Genomic DNA, 21,249 nt, shown 5'->3' on the forward strand with positions numbered 1-21,249 from the left:
AGGTGAATTGAAGTGTGCAAAGTTGGATTTGATTTTTTTTTAATGAAAAATATATATAGCATCATGTCACCAGCAAAGCAAAAAAAATCACAAGTATGCAGCAAAGACTGTTGAGACATATGGTGGAGTTCATTCACAATGCTCAGCAGCTGTTTGTATTTTAATATAAGATAAGCAGGAAAGATTTGAAGTAGATTGGAGTGCCTGGAGGCAAAGACTGACTGGACTGTGGATTTTGTTATTCCAAAAAGGCACGCCAGACTGTTCTTGGTAATCAGTAGAACTTACTCTGTCGCTGTATAAAATAATGGTAAACCAGAAATAATTGTATTATGGTTTGTCATGTGGTATGGAAAAGAACAGGTTTTCTGCCAGTTGTGGCAAACAAAAAATTTTTGTAATGTTTCATCTGCTGTTGTCATTCTTAAACTATTTTTGACTGGGTTACTGTTCCAATCCTCAGAACCAATCCGTCCATTCTGTAGCTTGCGTCAGCCAGAAAAATCTCTTGACTGCAAGTCTACCCACCATTTCCCTCTCCAGATTACCTCAGATCTGGTTTGCTGCACTTGCAAATCAGACACGTCAGCCAGACCATTTCGTAGCTAGTATTTTCTGATTTTTTCATAACTATTTCTGTTTTACAGTTAGATTTTAAAACTAGTACTTCATAGTTTCTCTCATGGACTGTATGGTCTACCCTTGAGTATGTATTTTTCTTCTTTTCGTTGGTAATTTTCTTTCCCCCTACCATCACTGGTAGATGTTCTTCGTGTTTCACTGTTGCAGTCATCACATTTGGGTTATCCCTGCCAGGGTAGCCCTTAATCGGCTGGAATACCAGAGGCTTAGTATTTCTGCATCAGTTGCTGTCGCTTCAGGACTGACGTCAGTTCATCAGTAGTATAAAGGCAGCCAACACCATTACATCAGTCTTTCTTGCCGAGGAGCCTGAAGCAGTTCGCACAAGTGCCTGTCGGCTGCTACCTGAGTTTCGTTTTCCGAATTGAAGTTGGTCTTCTTAAGCTAAGTGCCCCATTGGGGATCCTTTTTTTTCTTGCTCTAACCGATGCTCCCTCAAGGCATCTGCTGCAACAAGCCACGGACTTCATCCTGGACCTATCCCACTAGTTAGGCATAACAGTCAGTTCTGCAGAATCCCAGTTAAACAACCTCCCTGGAAATGGAATTCATCGGAGCTCGTGTCAACACTTCTTGCAAAGTATCACTTCCCCTTCACAGCTTGCAGAAGATAGAGACACAAGTTCATCCACTACTGCTCTTGAACAAGATACCTGCTCAACTGATTCTACAAGCACTGGGCTCCATGGCAGCTGCTGTCATCACTTTCCATTAGCAAGATTTCACATGAGGCTTCTCCAGTGGGTACTAGCAAACCAATGGTTGTTCCTAACCCACCCCATGGACCATTTAATTTTCATTTCCAGTTGATGTAAGAACGATCTAACTTGGTGGATGCATTCAAAGGAGATTCTTTGAGATTGTTCCTTTGTTTTCCATCAGCCCAAGGCCATAGTGACCACGGATGCTTCCCAGATGGGGTGGTGGGGCATTATCTAGAGAAGACAGTCCAAGGCACTTGGTCTCCCTCTGAGGCCAACCTGCATATCAGTGTACTGTAGCTAAGGCCAGTGCTCCTGGCATTACAAGAGTTTCCTTCTGCCTTACCTCTAGGGGATTATGGCTATTCAATCAGACAACATGTCAGTGGTCTTGTACATCAACAAACAAGGGAGAACCAGATATTACCCATTGTTTCGAGAAGCCCATTGTGTGGCAATGGGCCATATTTTCCAACCATTTTTAATAGCAATGCACATCCCAGGGACTTCCAACGTAATTGCGGACAAATTGAGCAGAAGCATTCTCATACCTCACTTGTGGTCTCTGAGCTCCACAGTAGCGAAGGAGATTTTTCTTCATTGGGGCCAGCCTTGCTGCGATCTGTTTGCCTCACTCCTGAACAAAAAGTGCAGAAGCTCCTTTGCCCTAATTCCCCCTAAGGGGAAGGCCCTCAGAAACACACTTATTCATGTTTAGCCCAATTCCTCACTTTTCACAGTTCCTAAAGAAAGCCAAAAGGATGGAAAATTCAATAATCCTCATTGCCCCCTTCTGGCCTTGACAAGTTCGGTTTCCCTTCCTGTGGCCTCATTTAATTCAGAAACCATGGATTCTGGTCCCAGCTGTAGATCTGGTGTTTCACCCAGAGGGCATGGTGCATCCGAACCTCCAAAACCTCAAGCTCACTGCGTGACTTCTCCAATTCCCATGGTTGCCAGGCTTCCTTCTCTTTCTTCACCTGTCCATCACATTATTTTCTCATCATAAGTAGTCTACACGGAAATTATATTAAAGTAAATTGGAGAAATTTGCTAGATAGGCTCTGGATAATGAGATAGACCCTTATTCCAGTCCTATTGACAAAGTGTTAGATTTCCTGGCTTTACTTTGATAGTCTGGTTCCTCTGCCTCAACAGTTAAAGTTCACCTAGCGGCAATTTCGAACTTTCATATAGGACTGTATAGTGCCTCTCTAATGTCGCACAAACTTTGTAAAGCATTCTTAGAAGGGCTCCTAATGCTAAGACTGACATTTAAAGAGCCTCTTCCCCCTTTGGGATCTAACTGTAGTTCTTCAGACACTGACTATGACCCCTCTTTGAAAGTTCAGCAACTTGTGACTTAAAACATCTGTCTTGGAAAACATTATTTTTGGTGGCTGCCATTTCTGCTGGCAGAGTCTCAGAGCTTCAGGCACTGTCGTGCAAACCCCCAAACTTAATTTTTCATAAGGATAGAGTTGGTCTTCAAACAAATCCATCCTTTTTGCCCAAGATTGTCTCCGAGATCAATATAAATCAGACTCTACAGTTACCAGTCTTTCCCCAAATTTTTTTAACCAGGGAGAATATGCTCTCCACTTACTTGCGCAAACAACTATGTTTTTGTCTTCACAGGACTAAAGATTTTAGAAAATCAAACCATCTGTTTGTAGCATTTTCTTCTCTCCATCTAACTAATCCAGTTTCTAAGGTTACCTTGGCAAAATTGCGTAGAGACTGCATCACCTTCATTTATCATTCTAAAGGACTTCAGCTCCCAAAAATAGTTCAAGCCCATTTTACAAGAGTAGTAGCTATGTCTGCAGTCTTTCATGCCAGAGCTTCTTTAGACGAATTTTGTGCAGCAGCCACTTGGCATTCTCATCATTCCTTTATCACTCATTACAAACTGGATCAGGTCTCAAGGGGACAAGCATTCTTTGGCTCTGTGGTGCTTAGGAATATTCTTCCGTGAGACCTCCCAAGGCTAAAGTAGCTGGGGAGTCTGTCCCACTGTCAAGGATTGGGTGAAGATTGACATCAGATAAAGAAGTTATGTCTTACAATAACGTTAAGTCTGTGTTGTTTATCTTCACCAATCCTTGACATCCCCACCCTCCTTCCCCCATCCTGAGACTCTTAGTAGACCGAATTGCGGGGGGGTGGGGGGGGTTTTAAAAAATGCAAGACACAAAATTGTACTGTGTTTTTTTTTTTTTTTTGCCAGTTGCTTGAGAGTTCTGATTGCTTGAATTCTGGTTAACTGAGAGTTTACTGTAAATGATAATTTTAAACTGGGTGATTTATGTATATGAGAGGATAATTGTCTAAGTGATTATTAAGAAACCTGACTTTATCCAAAGACCAGCCATGCTATTTTGCTCTATACTTCTAAAAGATGGAGGAAGGCTGCATGATGATGTGTGCAAATTTTAATGGAATTATTCTTATAGCGAGCAGAAATTAAAATTTGTGGGCTAAGACTTGCTGTTTCTCTGTGATAGACAAGGTAAATTTGCCAAAAGAAAGTAGGGGCAATGAGAAGCTGTGGCATGTTTGGAGAGGGGATGATTGTGGTTTACTTCAAGTGATTATATACATGTGGTTAAGTGTCATGATAATGAGGGTGCCTGCTTGGGTGGAATGAGACTTGATGCTGTGACTTAGAGGGTTCCTTGTTAATTTGTTACATATGGCAACAATCTGTATATAAAGAAGTATGAGTTTTACTGTACAAGTTCATAGGTAGGTAGTTACTAGGCATGCAGTTCAGGAGACAATTGAAGAACCTAGCACAGATTCTTAGTTGTCCCAAAGAATTTCTGGTTAAGTGACTTGCTCAAGATCTCATAGTATTCAGATGACGGCTAAGGAAATCGAACCCTGTGCTACAGAGAGAAGTTCATTGACTTGTATTCTTAATCCCCTGTGCTAACTACAGCAAGATACTATGTAAGACAGTTATTGGAATGATCGATTATTATACATGTATATGATTTGAGTACCTTGTTTGGGAGTGATGTATTACTCTAAAATGTAGAGTTCAGCAGCAGTAGATATTCGTATGATGACAGCCCAAGAACTGAATTGCCTGAAAGCTGATAGATGATCTAGAGAATGTTTGCGAGGAAGTATCGTAAATATTGTTAAGGATTAAGAATATGTATTGATTATTATTTCAGGGTACAATTACCAGCTTTCCATCCTCTAGTTTCCTGATCCTTCCCTCTGGTTACCTAGTCCATTCCCCCCAAATGTCCACCTAATTTACTGCTGATTTCACTGCCTGCACTAAATAGAAGTGTTACTGTAATTTTCACCTGCTATTCTTCTGTGACTAGGAAGACTACATTCTTATTGAAAACCAACAAAGTGTAACATATACAAAAATAAGAAATAAAGACTAATTGGTATTCCTCACAGATTGTTTCTGTAGCGTCATCCTTATCTTGAGTGCTGCTTCAGGAACCGGAGTATAGCCTGCTCCTTTCGCCCTCACTACGTTCGAGCTCACTTCGCTCCCCTCCCACCCATCCCCCATATAATTTCCTTTATACCTATCCACCCAAAAACCACACCCCTCTGCTTTCACCTCAATCCCCTCCACTTCCTTTTTCTGACACACCTCCCTTCCTTAACACCTCTTCATACATCCTCACCTGTCTCTCACATACTAATAACCATTCTGGCCCTCCCATTCACTCTGAGCACTCTACCCATTATCATGTCTATCAAAACACAACCCTTACTCTTGCTGCCTCTGCTTTGCATCCTTAACCACTTCACCTCCTATCACTCACAGCTTCTTTCACCCCATTTCCACCCCACTAATTTGATAGATATTGCTATGGTGCAGTAGTTGAATTTATCTAATTTGTCCATCCATCCTTCCACCTATCACTTCCTTTCCTAAAATAAAATGATCTCCTCCACTACCAACCCCCTTAAAACAAAAAAAAATAAAGCACCGCCTACTCATACATCTACTCCACTACAAACCTGTACTTCTGTCTGGGGACATTCATCCCAATCCCCCTGCCCCTCTGTCTCTACTCAGAACAGTAACTCTAGTCTACCAAATCCAACCAACCTTTCTCACTCAAAGAAACAAGTATCCTTCTGCTCTATTAGCCTCAGGAGTTATTGTCAACAAAGTTCATGATTTCCACGCTTGGTTAGCTAACGACACTCCTGACATAGTTAGCCTAACTGAAACATGGTTGAAACCTCATAACCAAGACGGCGAAATTATCCCTCCTAGATATAACATCTTTAGACTCAATCGGCAAAAGAAAAAGGGCGGAGTTGTAGCCATTCTCTACTCTGACCACCTCATTCTAACAAGTCCAGATAGCCCCTTTCCCTCTTTTTCAATAGCTGAACTTTTACTAGCTAACTTTAAACTCAACAATTTTTACCACCATAACTGTAGTAGCAATCTATATCCCCCCTGGAGATGACATTAACGTACTTGAAAACATTTTATCCCACCTCTCACAGACCACCCATAATGAAACCATCATACTGGGAGATGTAAATATTGATTTACTCACTCCAAACTCCTAACTCAACCTCCTGTGTTAACTTGCATGAGTTCAGACAACTAATCACTACCCCTACTTATATCAATAAATCCCACACCTCTAGCTCCCTCCTCAATTGGATTCTGGTCTCCCACCCCCAAAACTACCATAGCCCTCAGACCCTCCCAAATGTCCTTGGTGACCACTGCCCTATATGCAGTAACTAGACATACTCCCCACTTCAGCAGACCCCATAAGTATATTACCACTCGCAAAATCTCAACCTTCTGCCCAGACTCCTTTATTGACCTACTCTCTAGAGTCGATTAGTCGCATCTCAACACACTCCCCCTTGATGAAGCTGTCCACTCTTTCAACACTACCTTCCTTGACATTCTAAGCTCCCTCGCTCCTCTCCGCGCAATCAGAATCAAATCCAAAACAGCTACTTGGCTTCTAAAACTACTCGAACCCGTATGAAAAACCAAGACAGAATTTGGAAATTATGGACTAAAACTTAGGACCCCTTCTCATCTTCAGACCATAAAGAACTTAGAAACCAAATCAAAAAACTCATCCTAAATGACAAAAAGAACTTTTACACAAACCCTCCCGCTACCCTCAAATCAGATAAAAAAAAAAATACTGGAACTCTATCAGTCACAGTCTACATCCTGGAAAACCCATCCCCACAAGATAACCTGAAGTAACAGCCACTAAATTCAACAATCATTTCATTAACTCAATAACCACCATAATCAATTCCCTTCCCACTAGGAACAATGCCAATAACCTCCCTAACCCCACTTCTCTTCACAACCATCCCAACTCTTTCTCCCTCAAAGCTGTATCAACTATCTATGTAAAATCACTGCTCTTTAAACTCAAACCCTGCTCCCCATCATCTGATTAATCTACCCTCCTACTTCATACAGATTGCTTCAGAACCCCTAGCCTACCCAGTCACTATTCTGGTCAACTGCTCTATTACAGAATCCTATGTCCCCTCTATATGGAAAAAATTCTATACATTACCTATTCACAAAGGGAGAAAATCCTCAGAAATATCAAACTTCAGATCAATTGCCATACTGTCCCCTCTCTCTAAAATTTTAGAAAAATGTATACACAAGCAAGTTATGCAATACCTACTGCAGGGAAAACCTTCTTACATACACACGCAACATGGGTTCCGTCCCAAACATAGTACTACCACTGCACTAATGTCTTTTATCACTACTGTATCTCTTGCTCGGGACGACAATAAATTTGTATCATACCTGTTTCTGGACCTCTCCAAAGCTTTTGACACCATCTTCCACCCTCTCCTCTTGGACAAACTAACCAACCTAAATTCTCTTCTCCTCCTATTTCCTGGTTCTCCAGCTCTCTTTCTAACTGACAGCAGTCAGTCAAATGGCGCTCGGCATTATCCCCTCCCCTTACAGTGCAAATGGGTGTCCCCCAAGGATCTATCCTTGGCCCGCTACTCTTTAATATTTTTACCAATCTACTACACACCTCTTGTCCCCAGTCATCACTTGTACAATATGCTGGTGACTCAGCTGTCATCACCATTGCCGATAATCCATCAGACCTTCACTCAACTACCCAAGCTTCCTTCAATATCATACAGACATGGCTTAGTGGCAACAAATTAATGCTCAACCCTAAGAAAGCTAAGCTCTTACATTTTCTCCCCAAAAACCTCACTAATCTCAAAGCCACATTTACAATACTATCCAGCAATAACGCCATCATTACAGTCAAACCTAGCACTAAATTACTAGGCGTCACAGTAGATGATCCGCTCAAGTTTGATTTACATGTGACTAGCTGTATCAAAAAAACTCACCAGAAACTTTGACATCTCTGTCACAACAAGAAATACTTAACTGACACAGCCAGAAAAACTGTCATACATTTCTACTACCCACACTTTTATACAACTGTCATCTACTCACAAACTTTAATTCTACACTTCTCACTAAACTAGAAACTACCTGTAATAAGGTGGCCAGATTATCTGCCAACCAGCCCTATAAGTCTCACCACTGCTTATCTCTTAAGCAACTTGACTGGCTTGAATTTCCCAACTAAAGATTGTCCACTCTATCCTATATCTGCCTTCTTTTTGCCCCAGCCTTACTTCTTATCATATCCAGGTACTCCCCAGCAAAGACACTGCGCAGCTCTGACCAAGATTTGCTACATATCTATAAACCTAAGACCAAAACAGGATGCTTACTTTATAATTATAACCCTGCCATATCCTGGAACCAACTACCGCTAGAAATTAGGTTCCTTGACCCTCCCAAACAATTCAAATCAGCCATTCAAAAATACCTAAAGAAAAACTGGTACTGCTGCTGTAGTCATCCCCCCCTGCATAACCCCTATCCTAGTGATCAATACCCCTCCTTCTCTGCTTCCTACTTCCTTTCCTCCCTCACTGCTTCAGATATACTCTGATCTGTCTTCCCTACTACTCATTTTCCCTTCTCTCCACCTCTCCTCCCTTCACCTTCCTCCCTTCCATTCCTCCTCCATTTCCAGAATTCTTAACGCTCCTTTTATCTTTGTCTCTCGTCCTCTCTCACATACTAGCTTTAACCTTCACAATTGTGACATATTGTCCACCAAAAGTATATATTGAGCTACATCTTCCTTTGGTACTAATGTCCTTATCTGATGTGTTTTACCTGATTTGTGTGTGTAGCCTCTAGTTTTGTCATCACCACTACACTACCATTTGAAATCTGGTATAGATGTCTTGTGAAATCTCATTATGTATTACCTTTATACGAGTATATACCCTGTATTTAATTGTAAGTGATCTGTAACTGATGTTTGTATTAATATTATCTTACTGAGGAGCTTTTCTCCCCGAGTCTCTGCTGAAAATGAGCCACTAGCTCAGTCGGACTAACCCGGTCAACAAATCTAAAATAAATAATAAATTAATAAATAGATAATTTGGGCTCTACTGATAACATGGAAAGGCAATGCTTGTGAATCAGTATGATCATTTAGGTATAGGGTGTGCAGTAATAGGGTTCTGGAACTATGATACATAAATAGGATTGGCAGGGTTTGAGAGGTTTATTTATAAGAATAAAGAATATTTTTGTCAGTAAGAGTAAGCTTCGTTAATGAGGATTGCATTCAGTGCATATAGGTGTTTGTATAAAATTTGACTTGTATAAAGAATAGGGATTTGACAGTGTTGTAATATTCAGTTCAAGAAGTGATGACATAGGTATAGGAATGTTATGTAAGTGAAAGACTGATAAATGGAATGAACAAGGCATAATGTGTAGCACAGCAGTATGTTCATGCTTTTCATAATGTTCATTTTAATATGATTGTAATGACCTATTCACCACATGGGAGAACATAATCATCCTTTTCTTCTGGAGACAGCAGATCATAAAGGAGTTGTAATGGTTTATGTACTTTCTCTCCTCCATTCCACTCTCAATAATAGGGAAGGTCTGTATGCGTTTTGACAGTTTCCTCTGATTATGCACCTTATTACAAATCTTTGTAATCCTCTGGTAGCCAAGAAAGGTGTGATTTTTAGGTGGTTGGATCCATTAACAGTACAGGAAAGAAACTATTCATCTGAAGTAGTTAACTTAATTTGGTCTGCAACCTGTGGGATACGGATCCGATCTGGGATCCGAGCCAGCAACTTTACAAAGCTTAGATCCGAGCTCCTAGCTCCTCCCCTTACCCTTAACCCCCTGCCAACCCTGACTGACCTCAGATCTAGTTTGCCGCGCTTCTGAACAGCAGCTAGATTGCGAGCTCCTGGTCTTTTAGTCAGATAAGTCTTTGTTTCTTAATTTTTTCTCTCTAAACTTGTGTGTGTGTTGTGTTGGTTAGATTTCCCTTGTTATAACCTTATGTTTAAATAACCTCTTTAAATTTTAGTCAAAGTTTTCCTCCCCATCCCTCGCTGGTCGTAGTATGTGTGTGTGTTAGTGTGTTTGGGGCCTACTGAGTGAGTTTTCTTTTTAGCTAAATATGTCTGAGGCCCCAAAACCAATATTTTCTAAGTGTACCGAGTGTGGCCATAAGCTCTCCCCAGCGGATGGACACACTCAGTGCATCCGGTGCCTTGGGGTTGAACACCTCTCCTCTGGGTGTTCTATCTGCGCGTCGTTCAACCCCAGAGCACTGAAGGACCAGAGGTCGAAGCTGATCCTAGCGGGACTCTTGCCTCCAGATTCGGCTTCGGCCTCCGGTGCTTCTGTGGCGGCCACTCCTGCCTCTCTCCCCCCAGCCGGGACTCAATCTCCCACTTCTGCGCTGGAGGAGAGGGAGGCCAGAAAAGAAAAAAAGGAGGGGGAAAAGCACCACATGCGGCGGGCAGAGGTCTCCGCTTTGGCCCCCCGGCTAAGCGGGCTTCTCCCTCCAGGGCTTCTAGATCTCCTCCTCCTCGGCTCCGGTCTCCATGCTTCTCACCGGGACCCGAGGAGGAGGAGACCCGATCTCTGTTGAGGTCATCGAGGTGGCACTCCCGGCCAGCCTCGGTGGCCTTGTCGAGATCCACCCGTAGCCTTTCAGATGCAGATTTGGACCGGATGATGGGAAGGTTCATCCAGGCCCAGCTGCAGATGGGAGTGCTCCTGCCTCCCCCCCCCTCGGGGCAGAGGGGGAGCTCAACACCCTTCTTTGCCCTGATAGCTCCTTCTCCGACCCACTTCCCGGGTTCGAAGCAATCTGAGCCGGGCAACGTTGGAGCCGGGGGTGGGTCAGCGCCGACAGTATCGGGTACTTCTGCTCTGACTCTTCCTTCCTTCCTTGTCGGATCCGAGCTCTCGGAGCCGTGGTCTGAGCTTAGGATCCGAGGGGGTCGGTGTGCCTCTGGCTCCGTCCAGGTCGGAGCACACTGGTCCTTCGGATCCGATGCTCTCGGTGCTGGTTCCGATCCGTCCATCGGATCCGGGCGAGGGTCTGCTCTCGAATCCCAGAGAGAGCGGCTCTCCCTCGGCCTTCGATGTGGTGGAAAGGGCTCTGTTGAGTGCATCCAGGCCCCTGGTCCTTGCTTCGGTTCCGTCCTGCACTCCCTCTCGGTTGGGTCAGGCTTCCATCACCCGGCCACTGGGACAGCCTGCTTTGACATTTCAGGTCGTTCCCCTGGAACAAGATGTGGCTGGTGAGACATCCTCGGACAGCTCCCCCGAGGATGTTCCTCACAAGCAAAAGTGCAAGAGAAGGCACGTGGACTCCCCCGAGTCCTTGACAGAAGACACGGATTTGGATGAGGGGGAAGGCTCCCCAAGGTCACCCCTCCCGAGGATGTCTCCTTTGGAGACATCATGGAAATGCTTAGGATCGGGGGGGGGGTCCGCCCCCAAGGCTTCCTCGGACGAATCCGTGTTCCTGGAGGCGTTAGAAGCAGGCCCATCTACCTCTTGGGTGTCCCTTCTGGCCGACCCCTTAGTGGACCTTATTACCACTAGGGCGTGGAAGGAGCCGGACACTGTGGAGCCATTCCCAAAATGTCAAGACAGAATTCAAAGCCCCCCCACTGAGAGGTCCCATTGGAGCAAGGGACCCCCCGTAGATGCCATGTTGGCAGCCACCAAGAGGGAGTTAGCCCAAAAGAGTCCCTCGGTCCATTCCCCGAGCAAGGAGTCTCGCTCGATGGACCGTCTTGGGAAGCGGGTCTTTAGTTCAGCAACCTTCGCTGTAAGGTCCCTGAACTACATGGCACATGTGATACGGCTGCAGTGAGACCTTATTAAAGAGTATGCTGCATCGCCCCCCCCCCCCCGAGTCCATGTCGACGGATGACAAACGGTTGTACTCCACTCGCATGGCCACTCTTAGGTCTATATCCAACACCTCTATGCAGCTTGTATCCCATGCTACAAAGGGAGCCGCTAGAGCCAGCGGAGCGGGCCTAGTTATGAGGCGTCAGGCCTGGCTCCGACATTGTGATTTTGCGGAACCCTTCAAGGCATCCTTTGCGAATGTCCCCTTCGATGGTTCTGCCTTATTTGGCAAGAAGGTTTGCGAGAGTTTAGTCCAGAGCTAAAAGGACGGGAAGATGTCTGCCGTCTGAGTCCGCTTCTCTGCTCCCTAGGGGTCCTTCTCCAGGAACCAAAAGTGACAGATGAAGATGTGGTTCCGAAAGTCGCAACAGTCCCAGTCCGCTCCGGACTCCCAGTCCTTCCATGGCAGAGGAGAACAGGGTGGACGCCGCCCTAGAGGCAGAGGGGGCCCGAAGAACTTTGGGTCCAGAGAAACCTTCTCTGATAGGCCCACGCAGCAACCCTGAGGGGTTGCCCGACTGCTCCACTCTGGAGGCAGTCGGGGGCGCTTCTCGAGGCACCTGGCAGCTTGGGAGTCCATTACAACAGACCGCTGGGTGCTTCGTCTCATATCCAGAGGATACAGAATTCCCCTTTCTTACATTCCCTACACTCACGAACACCTCCCCGATGTTCCACCCAATCAGAGGGAGGCTGCAGAAGTTCGGCAGCTTTTAGAAAAAAGCGCGTCACCTCAGGCCAGTCCGGGTGAGGTTACTACTCAAGGTTCTTTTTGGTGCCAAAAAAAAGACGGGGTACCTAAGGCCCATCCTAGATCTTTCCCTACTAAATCTGTCATTAACCAAAGAAAAGTTCCGGATGGTCACTCTTCAATCTATTCTCCCCCTCTTGCGGGAGAATGACTGGATGTACTCAATAGACCTCAAGGATGCGTACTACCACATATTGATGGACGTACAATCCGGGAGGTTTTTCCGCTTACGGCTGGGAGCCAGTCATTATCAATTCAGGGTCCTTCCCTTAGGTCTCACCTCAGCCCCCAGGGTGTTCACCAAGGTGTTAGCAGTGATAACGGCCCACCTGAGACTCCAGGGAATGCAGGTTTTCCTGTACCTGGACTGGCTCCTCACCGCCCCAACAAGGCATCTACTTTGCTTAGCCAGGGACTACTTCCTCAACCTTGCTCCGCAGCTAAGGATCATTATAAACTCAGACAAGTCCTCTCTCATCCCAACTCAGGTGATGGATTTTATCAGGGCCAGACTGGACACCAACAGGCAACTAGTCTTCTTAACTCCCGACCAGTTGCACACTTTGAGGGCACATGTGCGGGCCATCTTTCAGTCTTCGAAACCTCTGGTGGGATTGGTTCTGAGGGCCCTGGGGTCCATGGCAGCCGAATAAACCTTCTTCCCATGGCGCGTCTGAACATGAGGATTTTACAGTGGACTCTGCAAGTCCAATGGTCCCTTCATCAGTACCCCTTGTCACCCCATTTCCCTCAGCAGGGCCTGCAAGAGGGCTCTCATTTGGTGGCTTCAATCGCCGGACCTCCAGGCAGGACGCCCCTTTGCCATGGCCCCCCCCCTCACCACGGTGACCACGGAAGCCTCTCGTCTTGGGGGGGGCATTACTCGGCCAGGACGGTCCAAGGCACATGGAACGATCCGGAGACCTTATTGCACATATGTTCTAGAGATGAGGGCAGTGCTGTTGTCGTTGCAAGCACTTCAGAGCCTTCTGCCTGCAGGAACAGTTGCAATCCAGACAGACAGTATGTCTGTAATATGGTATATCAACAAACAAGGGGGAACCAGGTCTTACCCACTCTGTTGAGAAGCCATGAGAGTGTGGGAATGGGCGATCTCCACCAACCGCTTCCTCATTGCAACGCGCATTCCGGGACGGACCAACATCCTGGTGGACAGACTGAGTCGCACCATCCTTTCACCTTACGAGTGGTCCCTCAATCCTCGAGTAGCGAGTCGAATTTTTGCCATTTGGGGGCAGCCCTGTTGCGATCTTTTCGCATCTCCCTCAAACATGAAATGCAACAATTACTTCGCTCTCATTCCCCCTGCCAGGGAAGCCCCGAGGGACGCCTTGGTGCATGCTTGGCCACCCGGTCTTCTCTATGCCTACCCTCCTCTTCCCCTCATGCTGAAACTCCTTCAGAAAGCCAGTCGGTTGGGGAGCAGGATGATCCTCATTGCCCCATTCTGGCCTCGCCAAGCTTGGTTCCCTTATCTCTGGTTTCATCGAGCGAATCCGCCCTGTATTCTAGATCCCTTTCTGGATCTAATCTCCCACCCCTTGGGGCTCCCACTTCCCGACCTGGCCAGCCTCAAGCTTACGGCTTGGCTGCTCCAGTTCCACTTGTAGCTAGGACTCCTGGTATCTCATCTCCAGTTAAAACTATCCTAGTAGCAGCGCACAAGCCCTCTACTAGGCAGGTCTATGGTAGTAAATGGAAGCGTTTCTCTATCTAGGCGGAACGCCATAATTTGGATCCTTATACAGCCCCCTTGCCTGCAGTGCTGGATTTTCTTTCAGGTCTTTTTAATGGCGGAGCTAGCTGTTCTACGGTTAAGGTTCAGTTAGCAGCTCTCTCTCTCATCACGTAGGTACTGAAACTGGGTCCTTGATTACTACAAAATTGTGCAAAACATTCCTAAAGGGCACCTTTCTACTTAGACCTCCAATAAAGGAAGTGGTACCTCCATGGGATTTGACCTTGGTATTACAAGCCCTGATGGCCCCTCCCTTCGAACCGGCGTCTTCAGTAGACCTCATATATTTGTCTTGGAAAACAGCCTTTCTAGTGGCTATTCAGCCAGGAGAGTATCTGAATTGCAAGCTCTTTCTGTGAAACCCCCATACTTAGCCTTTCACAAGGATAGGGTTTACCTCAGGACCAATCCCTCCTTCCTCCCGAAGGTAGTTTCTGAATCTAATATTAACCAATCTATCAATTTGCCGGTCTTCTTTCCTAACTACCAGAACAAAGGGGAGTACAGATTACATTCTTTGGATGTGCACAGACAACTTAGATTTTACATTCATAGGACATCTGGTCGTAGACAATCCGACCAGTTGTTCGTCTCCTTTGCCAAATTTAATCTAGGTAAACCAGTCTCGAAAGTTTCCTTATCGAGCTGGATTTCACAGTGTATCATTACAGCGTATCAAAATTCCGGCAGGCCCGCACCTCAAGGAGTTCGTGCCCACTCAACTAGGGCTATGGCTACATCTGCCGCCTTTAAATCCAAGGTTTCCTTGGATGATATCTGTTCAGCAGCCACTTGGGCCTCATCTCATACCTTCATCAATCATTATAAATTGGACATTATCTCCAGAGGGAGAACTTCCTTTGGCTCCGCAGTGCTCCGGAATATCCTTCCATGAAGGCCGCCCAAGGTTTAGGTAGCTGGGGACTCTGTCCCACAGGTTGCAGACCAAATAAAGTTAACTACTTCAGATTAAGAAGTTATGTACTCATCATAACATTCCATCTGAGTAGGTAAACTTATATTTGTCTGCAACCGTTCTCCCCCTCCGTCCCCCTGACCTTCAGATGCGTTTCATGACATATAGTGATGTACCATTTCTGATAATGTAGTTAGTTATCCACTATAGTGCTTGCGGGCAAACTTGATCTGAGGTCAGTCAGGGTTGGCAGGGGATTATGGGTAAGGGGAGGAGCTAGGAGCTCGGCTCTAAGCTTTGTAAATTTGCCGGCTCGGATCCGAGATTGGATCCGTATCCCACAGGTTGCAGACAAATGAAGTTTACCTACTCAGATGGAACGTTATGGTGAGTACATAACTTCTTCTTATACCAGCTAAAGAAACCCCCCTCAACTGGGTTGTCATCTATCTCTTGTCTCCAGGCCTAGCTCTTCTTTCAGTTTCCTTGCTTCTGATTGGTCTTCCAGTACAAGTTTCTGAAGTGACGGAAGCTTGCCAGAAAGCCTTAAGCTTATTAGATGTATTCTACTTAGTGGCAAGTTTTCTTTTTTGTAAGAGCATATTCTGTGCCACCTTTTGTGATCCTGACTGGTTAATGTAATGTCAGGGTTGATATTTCATGTTTATCTGCACATCACAGTGCTGTGGAGCATAAAATGATTGTTCAGCACAGATTGTTTAAAAAAAGGTCTTTAAAGAGATGTTTCTGCATAGTATCAAATACTGTTTATAGGTTCATAGAAGTTCATAGATTAGTACTAGTCTAACTGTCCTTTTGGAATATTTTAAGCCTAGCTAATTACCCCGTGTGAGAGTCAAACCCTGCACCATCTGTTTGTAATGTAAACACCTTAACCATTATTCTAACCTCCAACTTGTTAAATATGATATTCCTCAGTAGCATTTTTGCATACCTAGTATGCAAGAATTTGGTCTGTGTTGACTTAACTCCTCTGGTTGCATGATTTTGAGTGGGGACCACAGAACCTCTGTTTTTATTTTTTCTTAGCATGGCATTATGTAGCACTGCAAGCAGTAGTCTGTAAGCAGCTGTAGGCCTTCAGATGTCATTTATAACATCAGTGGTCCTTTTTTTTCACTTGCAGGACACCTTGCTAGAACGACATTGGCCTTTAGGCAGTAGTTGTTGTGTTCCTAGTCAGTATCTTTTTAATTGAAGTGTATTGTTGCAGTTCATCCACACACCATGGCATGCAGTGTATACATTCCTGTAATGCATTATCCTCTTATTCTTTTGTGCTGTACATTTCCTGTTTTTTATTATATCGTTCAAAGTTACATTTTGCATGCAACTGTATCAGTCAACCTTTAACCCCTTGTAGTGCCAGTGTAGACATGTTGTGGGCTTGTGCTCCTAGACGTTATTGGATGCTCTGCTCTGCATGCTTACAGGCATGTCCTTTAAACTCTGTGGGCATAACCCTGTGTTATCCTTATGATGGCGTTCCTGAAGGGTAGTGGTTAATGTATCACTTCACTTAATTTGTTGTATGCTGTGATGTATGCATTAAACTTCCCAATGCACTTTAAGCTTATATGCTTATCTAATTAACTAACTTCGCCAGTCAGTATTCCTTCTTTGCACGTAGACTGGCAGACTGTAACTGTTTTTTTTTTGTTTGTTTCTTGCTTCTACAGACAGCATCTGAAAATTGTACTCCAGGTTACCAAAAGCTACAGTCAACTAGATAGGAACATGTTTTGTCTTTTTTCTCGAATACTGGACCTATTTGCATTTTTTACTTGCCAACCTTTTGTTTGTTATGATATTGTTATTTCTGTCTCTGGCAACTGTTTTCTTCACAGGGAAATTGAAAGGCAGAGCTTCAAAGGTTCTGAAACCAGGCGATTTTTCTGATATAATTAGAATCAGTGATGACAGCAGCAGTGATTCAGAAGCAGCATTGGACAGTGACTTTAACTCTTCCCCTGAGTCTGTAATTGAAAATGACAATGAAGTCATCTTTGTTTCTGAAGACAAAGGTAAACAGTATTTTAACATTCACGTTTTAGGTGTTCAGCTAGTGCAGCTCTCCTGTTATGTCAGTGTAGGCAGAGCAGGCCCTTAAGAAAATAAAGTACCTTTCTTCTTTTCTGTGTATATCTTTGGAGTTAGTAAGTGTGAACAGCATAGCTTTCATGTTGAATATAAAAAAAAATGAACTGCACTCTGTCCTTTTGTAGAAACCTATTAATGGTCAGTTTATAGCTAACTAAACTGCATAGCTGTGGTATTGGTATACTTGATGTTTCAAATGTACATGCCATCAGAAGCTGTGCTGTTATGTATGGTAAGATGTGATCTAATTTTGGTGCCTTCATTGATTGTTCCTTGGTTGAACATATCTTCACTACAGTCAAAAGTAATTACTTTTTTGTAAATGCCTGTGCAGTCTTACACACACACACCATAATGTAATACACAGACTACTAAAACATGTTGGAAAACTGTTCTGTTTTGCCACTTTCACAGTTCAGATCTCAGTCATTACTTAAAAGTCCTGCATTTATATCCCACTAAATACCAGCTTAACAGGTGTCCAGCTAACCATTATATTGTCAGCCAAGATATCTGTATTGTCTAGGGCATGACATGACCATGGTGTTGACAACTGGAACAAGTATCTCAGATATTCAACCTAACTCCAAAGTTGAAGGCAAGATTTTTTTTTTTTAACATCTTTGTCGCATTTTAAACAGCAGCTTAGGTCCACACATATTAATAGAACACAAACGATAGTAACGTTCCCTGTATTTTCATGCAACAAGTGATGTTCTTCGTGTTTCACTGTTGCAGTCATCACAATTGGGTTATCTGTCTGCAGGTAGCCCTCAGTCGGCCCGAATACCAGAAAGTTTGTATTTCTGCGTCGTTTGCTGTCGCTTCAGGACTGCCGTCAGGTTGTCAGGGGTATCAAAACACGCAGTCGACGCCATTACATCAGTCTTTCTTGCCGAGGAGGAGCCCGAAGCAGAATCAGTTCACAAATGCCAGTCGGCCAATACCTAAATTTTTCGTTTTTGAATTGAATAATCCTGAAAGTCTTCTAAAGCTAAGTACCCCGTTGGGGATTCCTTTTTCTTGCTCTAACCGATGTCAGAAAAAATTAACAATTGTCTTGCCTGTGGAAAGCAAATACCTCACAGAGATTTTTCATTCTTACTGCAAAACCTGTTTAGGCCCAGACCACGACGTGCCTTGCTGGTCGGTTTTGTGCTTTGCTTAATGGCCGAACCATTCGTCTGTGGGCTCTTTGTCATTAAATTCTTTCACTGAAATGGCTTCATTAAACCATCCGACTACCGATTTTCCAAAAAAACGTAAGGATAATGACAGAGACAGACGCATAGGTTCAGAACTGCCGACGCTTCCACGAAGCTAGTGGCCAGTCCGCCGGTACTCAGTGAGGCACCTTTGCAGCCCCTGATGCCCGCTTCAATGGATTCGCAGGACTCTGCTGAGACCCATTCAGAGTCTTGGTATGCCACGAGATGCTTCTTCGACTATGGAACCTGCGGCTGTCTCTATCTTGGATGGGTCCGGAGCCGCTTTGTAGGCACTGGCTTTTGAAGGCAGTTCTTCACTCTACCGATGTTCGAATAAAACCGACAACTTCATTTCTAACCAAAACTACCGAGTTTCTTAGGCCCAGAGTACACACACCTCCTAGAAAACCGATGACCAAAGCGCATGTTCAGGCTCCCATGCCACAAAAACAAATGCTTAGAATGGCTGAAGACCTTATTACACTGATTAGGGGAAGTCAGCCTTCCCCTGCCAAGAGACAAAGAACCCAGTCCCCTTCAGGTTCTACAGACCAGGAGTCCGATGACTCTGACATTTCCAGTTATGAAGACATGCTCTTATCTGCCTGAGGATTCAGATGCAGATGAATCCATTCCCTCTGCCTCTCCTCCAGAGGATTTTTCTTTTGGTGAAACCTTGCATACTTTAAGAGAGCATTTCCATTGGGAATGGCAAGACTATCCTCAGTCCAAAAAGAGACTCAGATAATTTTTAGAGTTGCCTCAGTATAGGCCTTTAGCTATACCACCTGTCCTGGATGTTGTGGATGATGTTTTCATGGAATCCAGTCTTACTTCTAACACTTTACCTCCTGCCCCTAGGAAACCTGACCGGTACTGCAGAGTACTTGATACAAGTTTCTGTTCAAGAATCCTACTGCTGACCTAGGGGTAATTTCCCAGGGGCCTAAAGGTATCAAGGCTACTACAGCCAAGAATCCCACCCCTTCGGACAGGGATTCCAGAGCTTTGGACAGATGGGGTAAGAAGATATATACCTCTACAACTCTTGCTATCAGGGCTTTGAATTGCCAGATGTCCTTCAAGAATGCAACTGCAGTCATAACATGTGGGTTGTCCTGCCTCAGGCAGCCCTTGGTCAGCCAGATTCCAAAGTCTGGGTCCGACGTCGGCTGATGTCGCATTTCTCTCCGACGTCAGAGCGGCAGGAGTACATAAGCATCAGCCGACGCCATTTTCTTCAGTCTTTCTTGCCGCGGTGCCCGAAGCAGAAGCAGTTCGCAAGTGCCGGTCGGTCAGCTCCTGTATTCTACGATACCGAAGTCATCGAAAAAGCTAAGTACCCCGTTGGGGACCTTTTCTTGCCTCAGCCGATGTCAGAAATTACTGAAAAAGTTAACAATTGTCTTTTTTTGTGGTAAACAAATATCTCATAAGGATTTCCACTCTTACTGCCTCCATTGCCTGGGCCCAGACCACGACGTCTCGGCCTGTGTAGCCTGTGCTCGCTTCAACAAGCGCACTCTCAGGCGCCGGGCGGAGTTCACTGAAGATTTTTTTGGATAAATTTGACTACACCATGCCGCGGATCTTCCGACATCGCAAACACCAAAAGCGAAAAGACCGGGACCGACATCTTCGCCCGCGTACCACCGACTCCATGCCAAAACCTAGCGAGTGCTCCGGTTCCCTCTGAGACGGTCTCTCCACCGCTCCGAACCGAAGACACCGCATTACCGACGACTCTGATTCCAGACATTACTCCGCCAGTTATAGACTTTCCTCCGGATACCGAAACCGAGGAAATGCCCGAAACTATTGCTGTAGACAAGGTCACTCCTGCACGTGGAGCTGCCAGGCCTCCTATGGCCATGTCTATTAAGGCCTACACTAGGGCTAAGGCAGCCAGCAAAACAAAGCATATTACTTCTAAATCCCTACCTCAGCCGACTCCAGAGACACAAATTATGTCCATGGCTGCTGATTTAATTTCCATGATTAGAGGTTCACAGGCCCATCCTGAGAGAGCATCCCAGCCTCCTCCTGAAAAAGGCCCGGGTTGAACCCTCTGACCCTACTCCTTCAGATGAAGACTCTGAGGGCTCTGTCCACTCTGATAGCCAGGAAGAGCTCTTCCAGACTTATGAGGACTCGGATGCAGAAGATTCCATCCCTTGGCCTCCCTCCTGAGGATATTTCTTTTGAGGAAGTTCTGCACACCATGAGGGAACATTTCAAGTGGCAGGGTCAGGAATATTCTGATTCTAGGAAACGCCTTAGGACTTTCCTTAAGAAGCCTCAGCACAGGCCCTTAGCTATTCCTCCTGTACTTGATGTTCTGGATGATTTGTATTCTGACTCTAGTGCTACCCCTGATTCTCTTCCTCCTGCTCCAGCCAAGCCAGACAGGTATTACAGGGTCCCAGAAACTCATTCCCATTTATTCAGGGCCCATTCTGCTGATTTGGAAACTATTTCACAGGGGCCAAAAGGAGTTTCAGCCTCCACCTCAAAATATCCCTTGCCCTCCAACAGGGAAGCAAGGTCTTTAGAGAGATGGGGCAAAAAGGTTTACACATCCACTACCTTATCTATGAGAGCTTTAAATTGCCTTTTTCATATGTTACAATATCAGGATTATCTCTTAGAAGATTTACAAAAAACATTAGCTTCTCCTGATCCTTTAGACAGGAAGACTTTGCAGGAAGCTGTAGATAACACTCAGCAAGTAAGCAATCACTTCCTGCAGTGTGGATATGATGCACTGGAAGCTTCATGTAGGGCAGCTATGACAGGGGCAGTGATTCGTAGACATGCTTGGTTAAAAGATCAACCTCTA

The 21,249-nt window shown here is 45.0% G+C and overlaps 1 protein-coding gene across 1 annotated transcript in view; it reads left to right on the forward strand.

The window, feature by feature from the left end:
• The window catches only part of SBNO2 (strawberry notch homolog 2), a 2,660,605-nt gene that overhangs the window by 1,547,228 nt on the left and 1,092,128 nt on the right, over positions 1 to 21,249 (forward strand). The window contains exon 22 of the mRNA XM_044053813.1: positions 16,950 to 17,126. Within this exon, the coding sequence (XP_043909748.1) occupies positions 16,950 to 17,126 (177 nt within the window). The remainder of the gene's footprint in view (positions 1 to 16,949; positions 17,127 to 21,249) is intronic.

The sequence above is a fragment of the Protopterus annectens genome, chromosome 13.part0 (assembly GCF_019279795.1).
Source record: "Protopterus annectens isolate FY-2018-M chromosome 13.part0, PAN1.0, whole genome shotgun sequence".
NCBI classification, from domain to species: Eukaryota; Metazoa; Chordata; order Ceratodontiformes; family Protopteridae; genus Protopterus; species Protopterus annectens.